This window comes from Papaver somniferum, unplaced genomic scaffold, assembly GCF_003573695.1.
Source record: "Papaver somniferum cultivar HN1 unplaced genomic scaffold, ASM357369v1 unplaced-scaffold_10, whole genome shotgun sequence".
Classification (NCBI taxonomy): Eukaryota; Viridiplantae; Streptophyta; class Magnoliopsida; order Ranunculales; family Papaveraceae; genus Papaver; species Papaver somniferum.
This window is the reverse complement of record NW_020618825.1, coordinates 18,462,430-18,486,027: the sequence shown is the minus strand read 5'-3', so window position 1 is coordinate 18,486,027 and position 23,598 is coordinate 18,462,430. Positions and strand designations below refer to the sequence as shown.

Sequence of the window (23,598 nt, the reverse complement as noted above, 5' to 3'; positions counted from 1 at the left end):
GTGATCATGTGTTGAGAGTGAATATTTTTTATTTCCGAGTTGGCCAAGTCGCCAAGATAGAGAATATTCTCTTGGTCGTGATAAGACAGAATATGCCTCAGAGATCGTGTGTAGAGTGTGAGAAGAGCTGAGATTAGGCTATTCCTCTTCATGGACGGTCACATAAGTCACGTGGAGGACGTACTATTGTCCGTAGATTCCGTTTGTTGAGCATGTGATCAAGAAAGCTTATCAATTTTTTTATGATAGACATGTACAATTCTAACTCAATTTACTAGCCGTGAATGTGTTTCAGATGCTGAAAACTAGGTTTGTGCCCTAGATGAGGCTTGTGTCGGAGTTCTGTGCTTGTACTAGACTCTTCAGACGAGCTGGTTCAGCTCAGTTTATCATGAGGCCAGCTGAGGCTTAACTTACGAGATTGAGTCTCTTTTCAGCTGGAACATGTTTGAGTTAAAAAGAGAGGCTTGCGTGTTCAATAAGGGTTACCTCAAGTCAATGTTTTTGGACAACGTATCTTCCAAAGACATGCTAGGAGTCTTTTACGATTTAGTATGTATACTGGGACTGATATGATCAGCGTACCTCGCAGGGGTGTACTAGAAATATGTCGAAAGATCTAAAGAGACAAAACAATTAACTAATATATTTTGCATGGATGCACTAGGAATTATTCAAAAGGCCTCGGTAAGTAAAATCAAAACAAGATTTAAAATTGAGATACTAATATATTTTTAATTAGATAAAAGCAGGGCTCTGAAACCTGCTGAAGCTACAAATCCGTAAAAGTTACACTTCTTTACATGTTTTGAGTGTCTTCTTCTTTACAAAAAAGATGAAACTCGAAACCATACAAACTTGCAAGTTTGACTAAACCCCAAAATACTTACATCCGATAATTAAGATCCCAAAATAGTTACATATATAAACCCAGTAAATATACCCAAAAAACTTACATGTATCCCAACCATGTCTTTCCCAAAAAAAAAGTTCCAAAAAGTCAGTCAGTGCACCTCCACAGAAAACAGAACTTCTTCATTAAAACGCAGCATCATCGGTGTGGGAAGTAGAGAAACCGAGTGTTGAGGCCAGAAAATCTTGTCGCCTATGTTAATATCACGAAAAGTACCATTGCCATCGCAGAGACTTTCATAAGGCAGACAAATTTCTTCAATGCAGACCAAATGATATTCATCATTAGTTGGAGGCCTATTCCTATCTATACATCCCAAGGAAACACAGCTTTTTCTCATATTTCTCACAATTACTTTCTGGATTCTAAGTTGACAACCACCACCATCCACACCCTGTAAATCATAGCCACATCCAATATGGCAATAAGAATTACTGATGTACAGAAGAAAAAAAATGCAAACTAAATAGGAACTGTGGAACTCATTTATCAGACATAACACCAATCTCAACCCAATAAGAAAATCAGAGCTCGACAAACTGACAATAGAAAGTAATGAATTACAGGCTAAAAACTAGTAAAGAGTGTTACCTGAGCATTAGCATTGTTGGTCTTGGAATTGCAACTCAAACCAGCCATTAGTGTCTCAACAGTTACCTCGAGACTATGGACACGATCTTCCACAGCTCTAGTCTTCAGCACTTGTTGTCGTAACTGCTTCCTAGGAAGTGCGGAAGCAAGCAGTTCAGTCTTTGATATCCCACCTCCCATTCCTCGAACACATCCCTTATCATCAACTCCAAACACCTATGAAGAAGTAAACAAAATTTGTTAGCTAGTAACTAACAACATTTTTTTGCAAACAATAATACAAATTCATGTGCACCCACCTTGGCAACTGCATCTCTGTCCAAGTGGGTTTCCTCTATATACTGCTCGGTTTCATGCAGCTCTCTTACCTGTGTCTGCAATGTACATCAGATTATATGTATGGTGTGAAAATAGAATTGCTCACAACTTGCCTGCAAGTATACAGGGACAGAAATGTAGCTAGTGGGTAGGAAAAAGGGTTGTCCACAGGGACTAGGTGGGTGTATCTTGAAATACTAAGGTTTTTCTTCACTGATTAAGTAGTGACAAGAACTATTTTGAGTTGTGTTAACACACAACTACTGAGATGATTGCAGTAGTGAATGACAATAAAGGTTGACAGTGGCTAAGTTATGAATCCACCTTGTGTCACAGCCTAGCAATATGAATTCTAGTTATGTGATTGTCCCTTTGGTTTTAGACAGGGATGTAAGTCCTTGCTTACATTTGTTCCAGGGTTCCTTTTGATGGCCTAAGTGGATTGACAACTAGAGTTCTCTATACTTAGTATTGGTTGGCTACTTGAAGAACAACCTAACACAAGCCTAAAGCCTAGTTATTTCCAAATATCCTAAACATGATAATCTACAAGACATGCTTCAAACTCACACTGCATTGGCTAAAACATCAAAGCTTCATCACACCTTAGCTGGAGATGTTTAGCTCATCACTAAGCTAACACACACAACAGGAGATAAAAATAATCTACACATGCTAAATCAACTGACAATTAAACTTTAAACATAGAACTGAACTGAAATTGAAATTGAAATTATAAATAGAAACTAAGAATGTTGTTGGTACCAGGCTAATCCCAGTATGCCTTTACCCAATATCCATACCCCCTATTTATACCCAAAATTAGGGTTCATGCACAGTTCTCCCCAAATTCCCAAAACAGTGAAATTAGGTCTAGGGTTTGAGAAATTGATGGGTTTAATCCTTACCCATAGTGCTTCTCCTGCTCCTCTTCCTTCCCATGCTGTCTGTGATGTGAGATGAAGCGCTGAAATCACCCCGTACTCACTTCCTACTCCACTGTTCTCAACCTAATCTCTCACAGTGCTAGAATCAAGGGATTAGATTGAGAAAAGTTGAGATAGGGACGATTGCGATGATGGGATTCGATGTAAGGTGACTAAGATGGACTTTGGTGATGATTGATGGCGACAGGGAGTGGTGGAGGAGATTCTCGATGGTGAAGGAGAAGGGGCTGTTTGGTGTTGTGAGATTAGGATATATGGGTTGGGTTGCTGCGGTGTTTATCAGGTTCATCAGAATTTGATATCCAGTGAGTGGAAGCGTCACATCTGGATCGGATCTAACGGCAAGATGGGAGAATATATTGAGAGACCGTTGGATGCAGAAATTCAACGAAACTGACGGCGAAGATTAGAGTTAGGTGCTTTGATGTGAAGCAGAATCTTCAGATTTCGATGCACTATGATGAAGCGACCGTAGGATGCTGAGATGATCCAATCTGACGGCTGAAGAAGGAGGCGGGTATGGATATTGGAAATGGGTTTGGGTAAGGGTTTTGGACCTTGAGTATGCCAAGCCCAAATCTTCTTTAAGAACGATTCTTCCTTGTTAAGCCCATTTCTAGCCTTTTGGTCTTGCACACAACATTCTTCGCGGCTTCCTTGTGTGATTCCTCTCGGCTTCCACCACTTTTCTGCTCTTTTCGCTCCGCAATTCATCCAAACTTTATTTATAACCTAAAAATACAAAATTAATTAATAAAAATATTTATTCTTGAAAACAATGAAAATACAGAATATGGGATAAAATATAGAATTAATGCACAAAAGATGAGTTAAATGCCAATAAAAAGGGACAAAATTATACAATATTTGGCACTCATCAAATACCCCAAACCTGAATTTTACTTGTCCTCAAGTAAAACAAAACTAAGGAAATCCTACCTATACCACTGTCGCTGGTCTCTCGAATGCATTTAGCATATGCACTAAGCCTTTTAAACCACTAAGTGTCCCTAGTGGACGAGTTGAAGTCGCGTGAAGGTTTGCTTAGAACTTACCTACAAAGTTCTAGGACAAAATATAAGCTCAGATTCAATGAAATGTGACATGTGCAAGACAGTTTAAGCTCACAGCAAAATGGATATGTCAATCTAGCTGTCAAAGGCACAATCCTAGCACTGATAACAACTAAAGACAAGTGATAAGAGTGTAAAGTGTATCTATACATGTTAAGAATGATCAGAAGTTATGAATGGCAATCGCTAAGAGATAGTTTTTAGGCTAAGAACTGAATTCAAAAAAGAGATAGTTTTGAATGTTCACCCAATGAGTTGGTGATATTTCAGTTTACTCGCGTTATACATCAATGGTTGCACCTTCCTTGCTTATTACAAGACTATTTACAACAAAAAGATAACTCTTATTTACATAGACTACTCTCTTTTATTTTTGGACAAGAGAGAAATATTTTCTTTAACATGACAAAATATAAAACTTGATTTCTTTTTTTTTTTTTTTTTTTGGAGATAATGTGAACAACAATTTACATCACACTAACAATTTTGATTAACAGAAATTAAAATTTACATGACACTTTGCAAGAGGTAGCCCTTTTCGATGCACCCGGTCAAATTCAATGGTTGCTTTTCTTAATGTATCCTCCAACTTCTATCCCAGCCAACCAAAGAACAAGTTAGTCAAGTCTCATTCAGTATTCTAAATGATTGGCAGTCTACTTAACCGATCAAACACCTACCCGAGGCTAAACATGTAATGGTAGATCGTGCGTGTGCAAATTTCTTATCAACATGTGAATTGTGCTAGAATCAGGGGTGCCTTATCATCTAGACTAAGAACCCTACGTTAACATATATGCACATGAATCAACGTTTCAAGGTAACTGAGCTTGATTTTTAATTTTTAATTTTTTTTCAAAAAAAATGAAGAGGTATGTTTTCCTATTATAGCATATTATCAGGGTATCTACATCTACCCCCAAACCTAAAAGAAACAGTGTCCTCAATGTTTCAAAAAGAAAAGAAAAACTGTACATGAAAGAACGGAAATCACAAGAAAAGAAAGAGCATGGAATGTTTAACCTGGTTTATGTACAAGGGTGGACCAGCTTAGTCCACATAGACTGGGTCCTCCAGATTGGTTTTTTCAATGTCAGGTGGAATTGGTTCAAGGAATGGCTTTAATCTCTGCCCGTTGACTTTGAAAATGTTGTTATTGGCAACATCTTCCAGTTCCACAGGTCCATGAGGGAATACTGTGCGTACTAGGAACGGGTCTGTCCATCTCGAACGCAATTTGCCCGGAAAAAGATGCAACCGCGAGTTATATAGCAAAACCTTCTGACCGGGTGTGAAAGACTTGCGAAAAATGCGCTTATCATGAAACACATTCATCTTCTGCTTGTACATCCTGGCACTGTCATAAGCATCATTTCTCAATTCTTCCAACTCGTTGAGTTGGAGTTTCCGTTGAAGACCTGCCTTATCAAGAGAAAAGTTAAGTTTCTTGATTGCCCAGTAAGCACGATGTTCTAATTCCACAGGTAGATGGCACGGTTTTTCCATACACTAGACGATAAGGGGACATGCCAATCGGAATGACCAATCCTTCCTAGATGGGTTAACCGTCTTCTCTAGAATATGCTTAATTTCCATATTGGACACCTCTACTTGTCCACTCGTCTGAGGGTGACACGGAGTTGCAACCTTGTGAGTTATGCCATACTTGTTTACTAAAGACTCAAAGTACTTATTACAGAAATGTAAACCACCGTCACTGATGATAGCTCTAGGGGTACCAAAACGTGAAAATATGTTTCCTTTCAAGAATGAAAGTACCACCTTGTGGTCGTTTGTTTTGGTTGTGATGGCTTCTACCCGCTTAGAAACGTAATCAACTGCGACTAGGATGTACAACTTGCCGTCAGAAATAGGAAATTGACCCATGAAGTCGATCCCCCAGACATCAAAAAGCTCAACAATCAGAATAGGATTTAACGACATCATGTTTCTCCTCGAAATTCTTCCTAGATTTTGACAACGTTCACAAGCAACACAGTAATCATGGCAGTCTTTGAACAACGATGGCAAATAGAACCCACACTGCAAGATCTTTGCAGCGGTTTTCTTGGCACTGAAATGGCCTCCACATGCTTGGTCATGACAGAAAGATATCACATCTTTCTGTTCAGTGTTGGGGACACATCTCCTAATGATTTGGTCCTGGCAGTACTTAAACAAATATGGGTCATCCCAAAGGAAATGTTTAACTTCATCCAAGAACTTAGAGCGGTCTTGTCTCGACCAACGTGAGGGCATTCTACCTGTAGCGAGGTAGTTAACAATGTCAGCAAACCAAGGAAGGTCTGAGACAGACATCAGTTGTTCATCTGGGAATGACTCTCTAATCAGCTCGAATTCATCAATAGACTCTATGGTTAATCTAGACAAATAATCAGCAACCACATTCTCACAACCTTTCTTATCACGGATTTCGAGATCGAATTCCTGTAATAAGAGTATCCATCGAATAAGGCGAGCTTTAGCATCCTTCTTGGAAAGAAGGTACTTCAACGCCGCATGGTCAGTGTATATGATGATCTTAGATCCTATCAGATAAGATCTAAATTTGTCTATTGCGAAAACAACAGCAAGAAATTCTTTCTCGGTAGTTGAATAATTGAGTTGAGCATCATTAAGGGTTTTGCTAGCATAGTATATCACATATGGTAGTCTATCGACACGATGTTCTAAAACAGCACCAACATCATAATCAGAGGCATCACACATGAGCTCGAACGGTAGCTTCCAATCTGGTGGTCAGACTATAGGAGCGGTAGTGAGAAGAGTTTTTGATTCCTCCCATGCTTTCACACAAGCATCATCGAAATTGAAGGCAACATCTTTGGCGAGTAGACTACACAGAGGTCTTGAGATTTTACTAAAGTCTTTGATGAATCGCCGGTAAAAACCAGCGTGACCTAAAAATGATCTAATCTCACTCACAGAGCGAGGTTGTGGTAAATATTGAATGAGGTCAACTTTTGCTTTATCTACTTCAATTCCTTTTTCCGAGATGATGTGTCCTAGAACTATGCCTGAGTTCACCATGAAATGACATTTTTCCCAATTCAAAACCAGATTCAGTTTCTTACATCTAGATAACACAATGGCAAGATGTTTCAAACATTCGTCAAAAGAGGAACCAAACACAGAGAAATCATCCATAAAGATCTCGAGAAAACTATCTATCATGTCAGAAAAAATGCTCATCATGCAACGCTGAAAAGTAGCAGGTGCATTACACAACCCAAAGGGCATACGTCTATAAGCAAATGTCCCAAATGGACACGTGAATGTAGTTTTTTCCTGATCTTCTGGTGCAATGTGAATTTGGTTATAACCGGAAAAGCCATCTAGAAAACAGTAGTGACTTTGTCCAGACACACGCTCTAGCATTTGGTCTATGAAGGGAAGAGGGAAGTGGTCTTTCCTCGTTACTGTGTTCAACTTCCTATAGTCAATGCATACTCGCCACCCTGTGGTTGTACGAGTAGGGACTAATTCATTCTTTTCGTTCCGAACTACAGTAATGCCTGACTTCTTAGGCACAACTTGAATGGGACTAACCCATTTGCTATCTGCTATCGGGTATATGATACCTGCATCAAGTAGTTTCAGGATTTCTCCTTTTACTACATCTCTCATGTTAGGATTAAGTGTCCTTTGCATTTCCCTAGATGGTTTGGCATTCTCTTCGAGATTAATGTGATGCATGCAAACAGTGAGACTTATTCCTTTGAGGTCTGAGATGGTCCATCCTAAGGCCTCTTTGTGTTCCTTAAGTACTTCTAAAAGCTTACTTTCCTGTTCCGTGTCTAAACATGATGAAATAATAACAGGTAAAGTATCATACCTAGGAATGCATACTTCAAAGTACTAGGCAATGTTTTCAATTCAAGCTTAGGTGGTTCAACAAGGGATGGAACAGACTTGGAATCTGACAGTGGGAGTTGTGTTACTTTGTTCTGCTATTTAGTGACATCCATTTGAGGTACAGTTTCTAGCAAGGATTGAACGTTACTAATGTATTCGTTATCATACAACTCCAGATTAAAATTCTCCAAACATGCTTGTAGGGGGTCAATTGATAAAACACTAGTCAAAGAATCTTGTACTATACTTTCAATCATATTGATCTCATGCACATCATCATCATCAAGATCCACAGGTTGTTGACTAACATTAAACACGTTTAATTCTACAGTCATGTTTCCAAAAGACAGTTTCAACACTCCGGTACGGCAATTAATGATCGCATTAGACGTGGCCAAGAAAGGACGTCCTAAAATAACAGGAATGTGACAGTCTGGGTTTTGTACAGGTTGAGTGTCTAAGACAATGAAGTCTACAGGAAAATAGAATTTGTCAACCTTAATCAAAACATCTTCCACCACTCCACGAGGAATCTTGACAGATCGGTCCGCCAGTTGTAGAGTGATAGATGTTGGTTTCAACTCCCCAAGACCTAACTGCACATAAACAGAATATGGCAGTAGGTTAACACTTGCACCTAAGTCTAATAATGTTTTATTGACCTTGTGTTCTCCTATGGTGCATGAAATTGTTGGACAACCTGGGTCCCTAAACTTGAGTGGAGTTTTGTTCAAAATGATGGAACTCACCTGTTCAGCTAAGAAAGCACTTTTATGCACATTAAGCTTGCGCTTTTGTGTACACAACTCTTTAAGGAATTTAGCATATGCTGGGATTTGCTTAATTGCCTCAAGAAATGGGATGTTGATGTCAACTCTTTTGAACATCTCTAACATCTCATTATAGTGGGTGCTTTTATGTTGTGGAACTAACCTCTGAGGAAATGGGGATACCGGAACATGAGGTGGGAGAGGGATGTTCACAGTGGTAGATTTGTCGGATTTATAAATGTTTTCAGACTCATTTCCTAAGTTGGAGGTTTTCTGTGGTGGTGTAGGCAGTTTTAATTTTGAATCAGACTCATTAGGTTTGCCTACATTGTTCTCAATAGTTTTACCACTTCGGAGAGTGGTAATGGCATGGACTTGATCAGGTGAGTTTTCATTGCAGGATGTTGTGCCTGTTTGAAATATACTCTTTGGATTTTGTTGGGGTTGGCTAGGGAGTTTACCTTTTTCTCTCTCACTCATTGCATTACAAATTTGACCCATCTTTTGTTCTAGATTTTTCTGACTTTGCACAAGATTCTGGACAATCTCCTCAATGTTGGATAATTTCTTGTCAGCAATTGGTTGAGGGTATGACTGATGCTGAGGGTTCATAGGGTATTGATACCCTTGATTGTTCTGATATCCCTGATTGTTTTGATAGCTTTGGGTGGGTTGAGATGGTACTTCTTGAACAGGGCCTTTGGACCATGAAAAGTTTGGGTGGTTTCTCCATCTTGGATTGTAGGTCTGTGAATAGGGGTTATGCTCTTGTTTTTGAAACATAGCATATGCATGTTCAAGCCTAGCTTCCTGGACTGCAAGTAAATCTGGGCAGCTATTGAGTTCATGGTTGGGATCATGACAAGCAGCACATACAGACATTTCGACATGTTCTCGGAGAGTAGTGGTGGAAGGTTTTGTATTTTTCTGTAGTTCCAACTCTTCTATTCTCCTAACTAATGATGCAATCTTTGCATTTCCCTCAAAATCTGACTCAATCCTAAGAACCTTAGCTACAGGTGTAGTCTTTCTGGGTTCACGAATGGATTCCCACTGTTGCGTCTTTTCAGCTACTTCAATCAAGAAGTCCCAAGATGCATCAGCAGTTTTGTCTACGAATAGACCATTGCACATTGACTCAACCGTTGTTCGGGTGGACACATCTAGACCCTCATACAAAATTTGCACAAGTCTCCATTTTTCAAAACCATGATGGGGACATTGGAGCAATAATTCATTGAATCTCTCCAGGTATCTAGCTAGTGTTTCACCCTCTAATTGTACAAAGCTATTCAGACTTTGACGAATTGTCGCAGTCTTGTGATTTGGGAAGAACTTTTTGAAAAACTCCTTTGTGAGGTCGTCCCATGTCATGATTGATTGTGGTTGTAAAGCATACAGCCAGGCCTTTGCTTTTTCTTTCAAAGAGAAAGGAAATAGCCTTAACTTTAAGGTTTCGTTGGACATTTGAGTGAAACGCAGAGTTCCATAAAACTCCTCGAATTCTCTCACATGGTGATAAGGGTTTTCATTTTCAACCCCTCTAAAGACAAGAAGCATTTATATTGTGCTAGATTTTAACTCATAATGGCCAGTGGCTTCTGGTAGGACAATACAGGAGGGATGACTTTCCCTAGTTGGGTACATGTAGTCCTTGAGACTACGGGGTTGGATTACTTCGTCTCCCATTGTTTCTGGTTGGTCTGGGCTGTCTACCTCAGAACTTAGAATTTCAATTGGTTTTTCTTGGTTAATTCTAACAAGTCTGTTTGTTTGATCTCTAAAGGTCACAATCATGTCCCTATAGATACATCAATTAACATGTTATTCAGACAGAGCAATCGAAAACAAATTGGGTAACAAAAAGTCCAAAGTTTGGTTTAATTGGGTTTGAAAATTTTGGTTTTAAATGGGTGAAATTGTTTTCTTTGGTTTTTAGACTTTAAAGATAAAGCCTATATGGGAATTTTGGTTTTTCAAATGGGTATTTGGTTTTGAAGAAGGTTTAGTTTTGGCCCAAAAATTTGGTTTTGAATGGGTTAGTTTTGGTTTTAATTGGATTTGGAATTTTGGTTTTAGGAAGGGGAGTATGGCCCAGTTGGGAATTTGGAGTTCGAAGCCCACTGGTTAGTTGAAAAACAGGTCCAGCGTTTGAGGCCTACGTTGGTTTTACTGGGCTGGGAAGGAGGTTGCGGCCCACGAAGCCCAGTTTGTGTTTGAAAATTTAAATTCGTTTTGGCCCAATTGGTTAAGGCCCAATGTTTGCTGGAAAACTAGGCCCAGTTGGGCTTGAAGAAGTTTTGAAAACTTTAGTTTGGGTACAGCTCAGAATTCAGAAACAGAAAAATATTACAAGCCCAATGAATTAAACACAACCACACTTTCTTTTCTTGGGTTTAGGCTTACTAGTTAGCACAGCCCAGCTGCTCAGTAATTGTAGTTGCACAGCCCAGTTGGGCTTTTGTTCTTTTCCAGCAGCTTTGTGCTCAGCCCACAATCTGGCAGCAGAAACACAACAGCTTCAGCTGCACCAGCTAAGCCAAGTTGCTTCAAGGCACAGCAAGAAGGGCACAGTTCAGCAGCAATGACACCACAGCAGCAGCAGCACCACAAGTCCAGAGGCACCACAAGGCACAGAGCAGGACTTTAGTTGTACCTGCAGCTCAGCGAAGAAGATTAGGTTTCAAAGCAACTCAAACTTGTTCAACAAATGCAGAGTGACTACTGCATAGCAATGGAGTTTAAGGACAAATGCACAGGACAAGATGCAAAGTGATAATATGCAAATTAGATGACAATATAACCAAATTGTAGTTGCAACATGGCCTAGATGGCTGTGAGATTCAATCTGAGCTGCAACTCAGGGCAAGCAAAATGATGCTACAGCTTATGCTAGTTCAGGGCAAGTTTCAGTGAGATGTAGAGTTACAATCTCACTGAGTAAATATGCATACTAGGATGCAGGACAATGGCTTAAGTGAAGGCTACAACATGAAATGCAAGGTTAACAACAGGATTCAGGGGATGATGACAAGTTACAGATGCAAAGTTACAGGTCAAAGTTACAGGTCTAGGTTAAGCTACAGATGCAAAGTTACAGATGCTACAGATACTAAGTTATTCTTACAGCTATTATGATATATTCTAAATGCTCAAAGCTACAAAGACAGTTGGAACAGTAAGAAAACAGGGAACTAAACACATATATACATTACTTGGGTTGAAATTAGTGAAGTAAATATAGAAATCCCAGCTACACCGCTACCGAGTCCCCGGCAGCGGCGCCAAAAACTTGGTGTGAAAATAGAATTGCTCACAACTTTCCTACAAGTATATAGGGACAGAAATGTAGCTAGTGGGTAGGAAAAAGGGTTGTCCACAGGGTGGACCAGCTTAGTCCACATAGACTGGGTCCTCCAGATTGGTTGTTTCAATGTCAGGTGGAATTGGTTCAAGGAATGGCTTTAATCTCTGCCCGTTGACTTTGAAAATGTTGTTATTGGCAACATCTTCCAGTTCCACAGGTCCATGAGGGAATACTGTGCGTACTAGGAACGGGCCTGTCCATCTCGAACGCAATTTGCCCGGAAAAAGATGCAACCGCGAGTTATATAGCAAAACCTTCTGACCGGGTGTGAAAGACTTGCGCAGAATGCGCTTATCATGAAATACTTTCATCTTCTGCTTGTACAGCCTGGCACTGTCATAAGCATCATTTCTCAATTCTTCCAACTCGTTGAGTTGGAGTTTCCGTTGAAGACCTGCCTTATCAAGAGAAAAGTTAAGTTTCTTGATTGCCCAGTAAGCACGATGTTCTAATTCCACAGGTAGATGGCACGGTTTTTCCATACACTAGACGATAAGGGGCATGCCAATCAGCGTATTATATGCTGTTCTGTAGGCCCATAAAGCATCATCCAATCGGAATGACCAATCCTTCCTAGACGGGTTAACCGTCTTCTCTAGAATATGCTTAATTTCCATATTGGACACCTCTACTTGTCCACTCGTCTGAGGGTGGTACGGAGTTGCAACCTTGTGAGTTATGCCATACTTGTGTACTAAAGACTCAAAGTACTTATTACAGAAATGTAAACCACCGTCACTGATGATAGATCTAGGGGTACCAAAACGTGAAAATATGTTTCCTTTCAAGAATGAAAGTACCACCTTGTGGTCGTTTGTTTTGGTTGCGATGGCTTCTACCCGCTTAGAAACGTAATCAACTGCGACTAGGATGTACAACTTGCCGTCAGAAATAGGAAATGGACCCATGAAGTCGATCCCCCAGACATCAAAAAGCTCAACAATCAGAATAGGATTTAACGACATCATGTTTCTCCTCGAAATGCTTCCTAGCTTTTGACAGCGTTCATAAGCAACACAGTAATCATGGCAGTCTTTGAACAACGATGGCCAATAAAACCCACACTGCAAGATCTTTGCAGCGGTTTTCTTGGCACTGAAATGGCCTCCACATGCTTGGTCATGACAGAAAGATATCACATCTTTCTGTTCAGTGTTGGGGACACATCTCCTAATGATTTGGTCCTGGCAGTACTTAAACAAATATGGGTCATCCCAAAGGAAATGTTTAACTTCAGCCAAGAACTTAGAGCGGTCTTGTCTCGACCAACGTGAGGGCATTCTACCTGTAGCGAGGTAGTTAACAATGTCAGCAAACCAAGGAAGGTCTGAGACAGACATCAGTTGTTCATCTGGGAATGACTCTCTAATCAGCTCGAATTCATCAATAGACTCTATGGTTAATCTAGACAAATAATCAGCAACCACATTCTCACAACCTTTCTTATCACGGATTTCGAGATCGAATTCCTGTAATAAGAGTATCCATCGAATAAGGCGAGCTTTAGCATCCTTCTTGGAAAGAAGGTACTTCAACGCCGCATGGTCAGTGTATATGATGATCTTAGATCCTATCAGATAAGATCTAAATTTGTCTATTGCGAAAACAACAACAAGAAATTCTTTCTCGGTAGTTGAATAATTGAGTTGAGCATCATTAAGGGTTTTGCTAGCATAGTATATCACATATGGTAGTCTATCGACACGATGTTCTAAAACAGCACCAACATCATAATCAGAGGCATCACACATGAGCTCGAACGGTAGCTTCCAATCTGGTGGTCAGACTATAGGAGCGGTAGTGAGAAGAGTTTTTGATTCCTCCCATGCTTTCACACAAGCATCATCGAAATTGAAGGCAACATCTTTGGCGAGTAGACTACACAGAGGTCTTGAGATTTTGCTAAAGTCTTTGATGAATCGCCGGTAAAAACCAGCGTGACCTAAAAATGATCTAATCTCACTCACAGAGCGAGGTTGTGGTAAATATTGAATGAGGTCAACTTTTGCTTTATCTACTTCAATTCCTTTTTCCGAGATGATGTGTCCTAGAACTATGCCTGAGTTCACCATGAAATGACATTTTTCCCAATTCAAAACCAGATTCAGTTTCTTACATCTAGATAACACAATGGCAAGATGTTTCAAACATTCGTCAAAAGAGGAACCAAACACAGAGAAATCATCCATAAAGATCTCGAGAAAACTATCTATCATGTCAGAAAAAATGCTCATCATGCAACGCTGAAAAGTAGCAGGTGCATTACACAACCCAAAGGGCATACGTCTATAAGCAAATGTCCCAAATGGACACGTGAATGTAGTTTTTTCCTGATCTTCTGGTGCAATGTGAATTTGGTTATAACCGGAAAAGCCATCTAGAAAACAGTAGTGACTTTGTCCAGACACACGCTCTAGCATTTGGTCTATGAAGGGAAGAGGGAAGTGGTCTTTCCTCGTTACTGTGTTCAACTTCCTATAGTCAATGCATACTCGCCACCCTGTGGTTGTACGAGTAGGGACTAATTCATTCTTTTCGTTCCGAACTACAGTAATGCCTGACTTCTTAGGCACAACTTGAATGGGACTAACCCATTTGCTATCTGCTATCGGGTATATGATACCTGCATCAAGTAGTTTCAGGATTTCTCCTTTTACTACATCTCTCATGTTAGGATTAAGTGTCCTTTGCATTTCCCTAGATGGTTTGGCATTCTCTTCGAGATTAATGTGATGCATGCAAACAGTGAGACTTATTCCTTTGAGGTCTGAGATGGTCCATCCTAAGGCCTCTTTGTGTTCCTTAAGTACTTCTAAAAGATTAATTTCCTGTTCCGTGTCTAAACATGATGAAATAATGACAGGTAAAGTATCAGAAGAACCTAGGAATGCATACTTCAAAGTACTAGGCAATGTTTTCAATTCAAGCTTAGGTGGTTCAACAAGGGATGAAACAGACTTGGAATCTGACAGTGGGAGTTGTGTTACTTTGTTCTGCCATTTAGTGACATCCATTTGAGGTACAGTTTCTATCAAGGATTGAACGTTACTAATGTATTCGTTATCATACAACTCCAGATTAAAATTGTCCAAATATGCTTGTAGGGGGTCAATTGATAAAACACTAGTCAAAGAATCTTGTACTATACTTTCAATCATATTGATCTCATGCACATCATCATCATCAAGATCCACAGGTTGTTGACTAACGTTAAACACGTTTAATTCTACAGTCATGTTTCCAAAAGACAGTTTCAACACTCCGGTACGGAAATTAATGATCGCATTAGACGTGGCCAAGAAAGGACGTCCCAAAATAACAGGAATGTGACAGTCTGGGTTTTGTACAGGTTGAGTGTCTAAGACAATGAAGTCTACAGGAAAATAGAATTCGTCAACCTTAATCAAAACATCTTCCACCACTCCACGAGGAATCTTGACAGATCGGTCCGCCAGTTGTAGAGTGATAGATGTTGGTTTCAACTCCCCAAGACCTAACTGCACATAAACAGAATATGGCAGTAGGTTAACACTTGCACCTAAGTCTAATAATGTTTTATTGACCTTGTGTTCTCCTATGGTGCAGGAAATTGTTAGACAACCTGGGTCCCTAAACTTGGGTGGAGTTTTGTTCAAAATGATGGAACCCACCTGTTCAGTTAAGAAAGCACGTTTATGCACATTAAGCTTGCGCTTTTGTGTACACAACTCTTTAAGGAATTTATCATATGCTGGGATTTGCTTAATTGCCTCAAGAAATGGGATGTTGATGTCAACTCTTTTGAATATCTCTAACATCTCATTATAGTGGGTGCTTTTCTGTTGTGGAACTAACCTCCGAGGAAATGGGGCTACCGGAACATGAGGTGGGAGAGGGATGTTCACAGTGGTAGATTTTTCGGATTTATCAATGTTTTCAGACTCATTTCCTAAGTTGGAGGTTTTTTGTGGTGGTGTAGGAAGTGTTAATTTTGAATCAGACTCATTAGGTTTGCCTACATTGTTCTCAATAGTTTTACCACTTCGGAGAGTGGTAATGGCATGGACTTGATCGGGTGAGTTTTCATTGCAGGATGTTGTGCCTGTTTGAAATATACTCTTTGGATTTTGTTGGGGTTGGCTAGGGAGTTTACCTTTTTCTCTCTCACTCATTGCATTACAAATTTGACCCATCTTTTGTTCTAGATTTTTCTGACTTTGCACAAGATTCTGGAAAATCTCCTCAATGTTGGATAATTTCTTGTCAGCAATTGGTTGAGGGTATGACTGATGCTGAGGGTTCCTAGGGTATTGATACCCTTGATTGTTCTGATATCCCTGATTGTTTTGATAGCTTTGGGTGGGTTGAGATGGTACTCCTTGAACAGGGTCTTTGGACCATGAAAAGTTTGGGTGGTTTCTCCATCTTGGATTGTAGGTATGTGAATAGGGGTTATGCTCTTGTTTTTGAAACATAGCATGTGCCTGTTCAAGCCTAGCTTCCTGGACTGCAAGTAAATCTGGGCAGCTATTGAGTTCATGGTTGGGATCATGACAAGCAGCACATACAGACATTTCGACATGTTCTCGGAGAGTAGTGGTGGAAGGTTTTGTATTTTTCTGTAGTTCTAACTCTTCTATTCTCCTAACTAATGATGCAATCTTTGCATTTCCTCAAAATATGACTCAATCCTAAGAACCTTAGCTACAGGTGTAGTCTTTCTGGGTTCACGAATGGATTCCCACTGTTGCGTCTTTTCAGCTACTTCAATCAAGAAGTCCCAAGACGCATCAGCAGTTTTGTCTACGAATAGACCATTGCACATTGACTCAACCGTTGTTCGGGTGGACACATCTAGACCCTTATACAAAATTTGCACAAGTCTCCATTTTTCAAAACCATGATGGGGACATTGGAGCAATAATTCATTGAATCTCTCCAGGTATCTAGATAGTGTTTCACCCTCTAATTGTACAAAGCTATTCAGACTTTGACGAATTGTCGCAGTCTTGTGATTTGGGAAGAACTTTTTGAAAAACTCCTATGTGAGGTCGTCCCATGTCATGATTGATTGTGGCTGTAAAGCATACAGCCAGGCCTTTGCTTTTTCTTTCAAAGAGAAAGGAAATAGCCTTAACTTTAAGGTTTCGTTGGACATTTGAGTGAAACGCAGAGTTCCACAAATCTCCTCGAATTCTCTCACATGGTGATAAGGGTTTTCATTTTCAACCCCTTTAAAGACAGGAAGCATTTGTATTGTGCTAGATTTTAACTCATAATGGCCAGTGGCTTCTGGTAGGACAATACAGGAGGGCTGACTTTCCCTAGTTGGGTACATGTAGTCCTTGAGACTACGGGGTTGGATTACTTCGTCTCCCATTGTTTCTGGTTGGTCTGGGCTGTCTACCTCAGAACTTAGAATTTCAATTGGTTTTTCTTGGTTAATTCTAAAAAGTCTGTTTGTTTGATCTCTAAAGGTCACAATCATGTCCCTATAGATACATCAATTAACATGTTATTCAGACAGAGCAATCGAAAACAAATTGGGTAACAAAAAGTCCAAAGTTTGGTTTAATTGGGTTTGAAAATTTTGGTTTTAAATGGGTGAAATTGTTTGCTTTGGTTTTTAGACTTTAAAGATAAAGCCTATATGGGAATTTTGGTTTTTCAACTGGGTATTTGGTTTTGAAGAAGGTTTAGTTTTGGCCCAAAAATTTGGTTTTGAATGGGTTAGTTTTGGTTTTAATTGGATTTGGAATTTTGGTTTTAGGAAGGGGAGTATGGTCCAGTTGGGAATTTGGAGTTCGAAGCCCACTGGTTAGTTGAAAAACAGGTCCAGCGTTTGAGGCCTACGTTGGTTTTACTGGGATGGGAAGGAGGTTGCGGCCCACGAAGCCCAGTTTGTGTTTGATAATTCAAATTCGTTTGGCCCAATTTGTTAAGGCCCAATGTTTGCTGGAAAACTAGGCCCAGTTGGGCTTGAAGAAGTTTTGAAAACTTTAGTTTGGGTACAACTCAGAATTCAGAAACAGAAAATTATTACAAGCCCAATGAATTAAACACAACCACACTTTCTTTTCTTGGGTTTAGGCTTACTAGTTAGCACAGCCCAGCTGCTCAGTAATTGTAGTTGCACAGCCCAGTTGGGCTTTTGTTCTTTTCCAGCAGCTTTGTGCTCAGCCCACAATCTGGCAGCAGCAACACAACAACGTCAGCTGCACCAGCTAAGCCAAGTTGCTTCAAGGCACAGCAGGCAGGGCACAGTTCAGCAGCAATGACACCACAGCAGCAGCAGCACTACAAGTCCAAAGGCACCACAAAGCACAGAGCAGGACTTCAGTTGTACCTGCAGCTCAGCGAAGAAGATTAGGTTTCAAAGCAACTCAAACTTGTTCAACAGATGCAGAGTGACTACTGCATAACAATGGAGTTTAAGGACAAATGCACAGGACAAGATGCAAAGTGATAATATGCAAATTAGATGACAATATAACCAAATTGTAGTTGCAACATGGCCTAGATGGCTGTGAGATTCAATCTGAGCTGCAACTCAGGGCAAGCAAAATGATGCTACAGCTTATGCTAGTTCAGGGAAAGTTTCAGTAATATGTAGAGTTACAATCTCACTGAGTAAATATGCAGACTAGGATGCAGTTACAGCTATAGAGAGTATGCATGACAATGGCTTTACTGAAGGCTACAGCATGAAATGCAAGGTTAACAACAGGATTCAGGGGATGATGACAAGTTACAGATGCAAAGTTACAGGTCAAAGTTACAGGTCTAGGTTAAGCTACAGATGCAAAGTTACAGATGCAAAGTTACAGATGCAAAGTTACAGATGCTACAGATACTAAGTTATGCTTACAGCTATTATTCTATATTCTAAATGCTCAAAGCTACAAAGACAGTTGGAACAGTAAGAAAACAGAGAACTAAACACATATATACATTACTTGGGTTTAAAAACTAGTAAAGAGTGTTACCTGAGCATTAGCATTGTTGGTCTTGGAATTGCAACTCAAACCAGCCATTAGTGTCTCAATAGTTACCTCGAGACTATGGACACGATCTTCCACAGCTCTAGTCTTCAGCACTTGCTGTCGTAACTGCTCCCTAGGAAGTGCGGAAGCAAGCAGTTCAGTCTTTAATATCCCACCTCCCATTCCTCGAACACATCCCTTATCATCAACTCCAAACACCTATGAAGAAGTAAACAAAATTTGTTAGCTAGTAACTAACAACATTTTGTTGCAAACAACAATACAAATTCATGTGCACCCACCTTGGCAACTGCATCTCTGTCCAAGTGGGTTTCCTCTATATGCTTCTCGGTTTCATGCAGCTCTCTTACCCGTGTCTTCAATGTACATCAGATTATATGTATAAGTGGAAAACATAACTACAAGGAAAACCAACAAAGAAAATATATGCTGGTCAATATAAAACCAACAAAGAAAACTGGACTTACGACATATTGTATGCATTTTACATCGTAACAATCAGAGTCCATTACATCAAGTGCTTCTTGAGGGATTTCTTGGTAAACATTTGTTGCCAAGTATACAACAGTTCTTGACACACTGCCAGTTGGACTTTGTTGTTCCATAATATGACGACGACGTGCAATGCCATCTCTTCCAGTTGTATGCAAAACCTTGAGTAGCTTCTTTGATTCCTTACCTATCTCCCTTAGTTTCTGATCTTCTTCCGAATCATGCATTTTCACAAATTTCTCCCAATCATCGCTCTTCACACCTTGTGGTCTATTGTTCTTTCTTTCGGCAACAGTAGAAAATCGGTCACACCATTTCTTTAAAATTGTCTTTATGTTCTTCCATGACTTATTTTCCATCCTCAACGCCTTACACTTGATAACTTCAGGTACCTTGTACTCATTCTTGATGACTCTCCAGATTTCTTCCTTGAGACCACATGGAACAGACCTCCAATCCTCAATACATGGTGGGACAATATTCCTGGCTATCGTTCCAACTGTGGTAGCATATTTCTCAGAACCATCCTCTATTGGTTGTTCCAGAGCATTGAATTGAATTTCCAAAAGGTGATCATCTACAGAAAACAAAACAAATGGAAGGTCAATTGATAGCATTATATATATATGACATAAAGGAAACGGAAATAAAGTGTCGTATGTTACCATTAATCCTGTTTTCCTCGGTATTGTCAGCTTCAATATTTTCTTGATGAAAAGCCTCATGCCATCCATTTACCTCAGCCTGATTCCCATTTCCATGGATTGGAGAATGATCACCATTTGAAGAAGACACACGATGACTCCCTTCACTTGGACTTGCAGCAGCGTGATCACCATCAGTTGATGGAGACCCTTGTGAATTGAGCAAAGCCCTCGTCCAGTTAGCTTCACTTGACCTAGGGGTAGTACTTGCAGACCTAGTACTTGCAGATCGGGAACGACTACTTGTCGGATGTCTCGGCATAGTTACCTGAAAAAATATCAATTGAAAAGCTAACCACCACAATACAAACCTAACTAGCTTGGAATAAAAAACAACATCATTCTAAATCATAAAGTATACTTGAGAGCATTCAAGTCATTCAACAACATTTCAATCTAAAACTTAACTATCCGGAGGAATCAAGTTGCCAATAAGATATAAAAACTGGTATGTAAAATACATTTAACACGTGCCAAACTATAATGAAACTAGAATCAAATGACTGGACCTATGGGGATACAACCAAATTATAATTAAGACATCTGAATATAAATCTCAATAAAGAACTTAAACTTGAATCTTGAGTCTCCAATGGCATGGGGTAGTTTTAAGTGGAAAAAACTCACCTCCAAACACTAGATATACACTAAATAGATAATGAACTACTACAAAGTCATCTTGAAGTGCATAAAATTTCACATGACATCAGTAAAGGCTATATAGAATAGCAGCATTAACACATGGGTACTATCTAAAACAATATAAGAGAAGCATAAACGATAATTTGGATGGAAAGACACTTATATCACTGAATGAGGCTAACCTGGTCCAAAAACTCATTTGTTTTATCTCTATATTATCTTCAATAACATGTTCCTTTTCAAAAATAATAATCAGAAATGAAATTGACGAGAACATACCATGGTTATGCAAAAAGAACAAAAGGAACCCATCACATAAAACAAACATAACCAATTAACATAGAAAAAACTATACTAAAAGGGTTACAACCCTAAAACATGATTTTGTTCAAGCAACACAAAACCCAAAACATGATACACAAACCAAATCAACATCATAACTTAACTAACCCTAATACATGATCCACATACTAGATTTAAACTCAGAAATTAACCAATTATCACCCAAATCGAATAAAATCAGCTATACCTGATGAAAAACAGAACTGCAACTTAAGTTGTTGAGAACTACGTGAAATCAACCAAGAAAACAACAATTGTTAAACCCCCGTGAAAAAAATCGACCAGTAAAAGAAAAAGAAAACTTAAATCCAAATCCAAATTCCTAACTGTACCTGATGAAGATTTGAACTACAACTGAAACTGGCGATATTTACCTGAAATTAAAAAATAAAACACTAATTGTTAAAACCCCATGAAGGAAATCGATCATTTAAAGAAAAAGAGAAGAGAAAGAAAACTTCAATCAGAAACCCTAACTACAACTGAAAAATGTTGAGATTTACCTGAAATCAACAAACGAAACACTAATTATTAAAACCCCATGAAGGAAATCGTTCATTTAAAGAAAAAATAGAAGAAAAAGATAACTTCAATAAAAAAAAAACCCTAACTGTACCTTATCTGAACTACAACTGAAACTGTTGAGTTTTACCTGAAACCAACAAACAAAACACTAATTGTTAAAACCCCATGAAGGAAATTGATATTAATAGAAAAAGAGAAGACAAAAAAAACTTCAATCAAAAAACCCTAATTATAGATGTACCTGATGATTTTGAAAATCAAACCTAGTTGCTACACAAGATGTAAAAGGTTAATCTTAAAGAGGTTTTCTAATATAAGGGCTTAATTAGATTTCATTGATGGAGTTCAGAGAGAATAAGAAGATTTTAGGATAGGTTTGGTTTTTTCTCTGAGTTTTTTTTTTTCTTTCTTTCTGTAAGTGAACTAATGGAGAGAGAGAGTGGATGTGGGGAGATATATATCCATCGATACTAACGAGGTGAGAAAGGGAGGGAAACGGGTTAGATTTCCCGCCTAAAAAAGTATCACTGGTTCAACTAGGTCTAGCCGTCTCGGTGTGGGTTAATAACTCGGGGACATGATGGTAATTAATTTTTTTATATAACGACTGTTTTTAGCGCTCTGGGATGTGCTCCGAAAATTTATTACATCCTAGACTGTCTTGAACCGTCCACGACCCATTGACCGCTGATGAGGGTCAAGGACGTGGGTTGGGAATACCCTCTTTCCCACTTGTGATTAGGTATTCATGATACTTTTACTAACATTATAACCTGCATAATAAGAATAATTGGTAGATGTTTTGAAATTACTTTTAATATTGTACATACTTTTATGTCTCTACAAATCACATGGACTCTTTATGAATCTCAATTTTGGTCTCTACAAGTAACAAAGACTCTCTAAATTATTCTTAGAGATTCACTAGAGATCTTTAGATTTTCAAAGAATCTTCGGGAGTCACTCAAATATAAAAGTTATGAAAGTCTATAAAAATCTCATTTGACTACCTCCATGTAAGACTAGAAAATAAAATCAAACTAAATTAAGAAACAAGTCTAAACTAGGAAAGAAAATCCTAAATTAAGATATAAACTAGAACTAGGAAAAGGAAATCCTAATAAGACTTATAACAGGAAATAAATAACTTGTACAGTAGGATGTCCTACATCATAATGCGATTACGTGGCTACAAGGGCTAAACTTTAAGCGAGGTTGCTGATAGAGGGCACCGGTCTATGGGATTTGACAACCCTCCCCGGTGAATTGGTATCCCATTAGAACCGATTCTTTTAAGTAAGGAGTGCAAAATCTACTTATAAGGGATTGCCAGTGGTTTGAAACTCGTACGGGACGGTCTGTCCGAAAGGAAACCCACGAACCAGTAGTGAAATCGGGTTGGTTTGATTGTGACCCACTAATAATTACTGGCCTTTCTCTTGTGTACCGGGTGAATAGGACAGTCGGACCAATAAACCATCTGAACCGGGTTTTTTATTTGTCCAACAATAATATAATTTGTTCTAAAGTAAAAATTAAATGAACGTGAGACTCGAACTGTTGACCGCAAGGTCTTCAGAAAAGTGGCCGAGGCCGAGGTATTTATTTTAATTATGTGTAATACAGTGAGATTATTTAAGTTAATTGATAAGTTAAAGGCAATTAGATTCAAAATAATTTTAACAAAACCATTACATTTAAATCAAACTTAACTAATAAATAAGGATTAAAATTAGTTACATCAAACTAATCAAGGCGGTATTGATCTTCATTTTCTTCCGGGGCATCATTGGCATTAACATCGTTTTCCACATTTTCATACTAGCCACGTTGTCCAGGGACTTGTTTTTCCATATTAATTTCCCTGTTCCGTATAGCAAGTTGTTGTTGATTCATTGTTGAAGTGTTCAATGAGAGTTATTTGTTCATCGTAAAATCCATGTAGTGTTGTTCTCGCGAAAGAGGACTTTTTTGAAGCTGACTTATCGCATTTCCACGGTCCCAGCTTCTATCTTGTTATACCTTCAGCTCGAATTCCTTGTGCACACTTCTTCT

The 23,598-nt window shown here is 39.0% G+C and overlaps 2 protein-coding genes across 2 annotated transcripts; both read right to left on the bottom strand.

Moving 5' to 3' along the window:
• Positions 1-715: 715 nt before the first annotated feature.
• On the bottom strand, positions 716-2,970 carry LOC113326935. Its single transcript, XM_026574592.1, has 4 exons — positions 2,731-2,970; positions 1,804-1,878; positions 1,505-1,720; positions 716-1,307 (listed from the first exon to the last, which is right to left on the bottom strand). The coding sequence occupies exons 3-4, from the start codon at positions 1,682-1,684 to the stop codon at positions 1,005-1,007; spliced, it is 483 nt and encodes a 160-aa protein (XP_026430377.1). The 5' UTR covers positions 1,685-1,720; positions 1,804-1,878; positions 2,731-2,970; the 3' UTR covers positions 716-1,004.
• A 16,201-nt stretch (positions 2,971-19,171) lies between these two features.
• On the bottom strand, positions 19,172-20,296 carry LOC113326492. The gene is made up of 3 exons (XM_026574212.1): positions 19,996-20,296; positions 19,351-19,907; positions 19,172-19,267 (listed from the first exon to the last, which is right to left on the bottom strand). The coding sequence occupies exons 1-3, from the start codon at positions 20,294-20,296 to the stop codon at positions 19,172-19,174; spliced, it is 954 nt and encodes a 317-aa protein (XP_026429997.1).
• Between the last annotated feature and the right edge of the window lie 3,302 nt (positions 20,297-23,598).

Bases quoted from the DNA above. Each gene is read 5' to 3' on its own strand.
- LOC113326935 (XM_026574592.1), bottom strand. From the start codon at position 1,684: ATGGGAGGTGGGATATCAAAGACTGAACTGCTTGCTTCCGCACTTCCT. The intron at 1,308-1,504 runs GTAACACTCTTT...TATGATTTACAG, and splicing joins CCAACAATGCTAATGCTCAG to GGTGTGGATGGTGGTGGTTG.
- LOC113326492 (XM_026574212.1), bottom strand. From the start codon at position 20,296: ATGCCGAGACATCCGACAAGTAGTCGTTCCCGATCTGCAAGTACTAGG. The intron at 19,908-19,995 runs GTAACATACGAC...TGTTTTCTGTAG, and splicing joins CGAGGAAAACAGGATTAATG to ATGATCACCTTTTGGAAATT. The intron at 19,268-19,350 runs GTAATGGACTCT...TATATTGACCAG, and splicing joins TCCCTCAAGAAGCACTTGAT to CATATATTTTCTTTGTTGGT.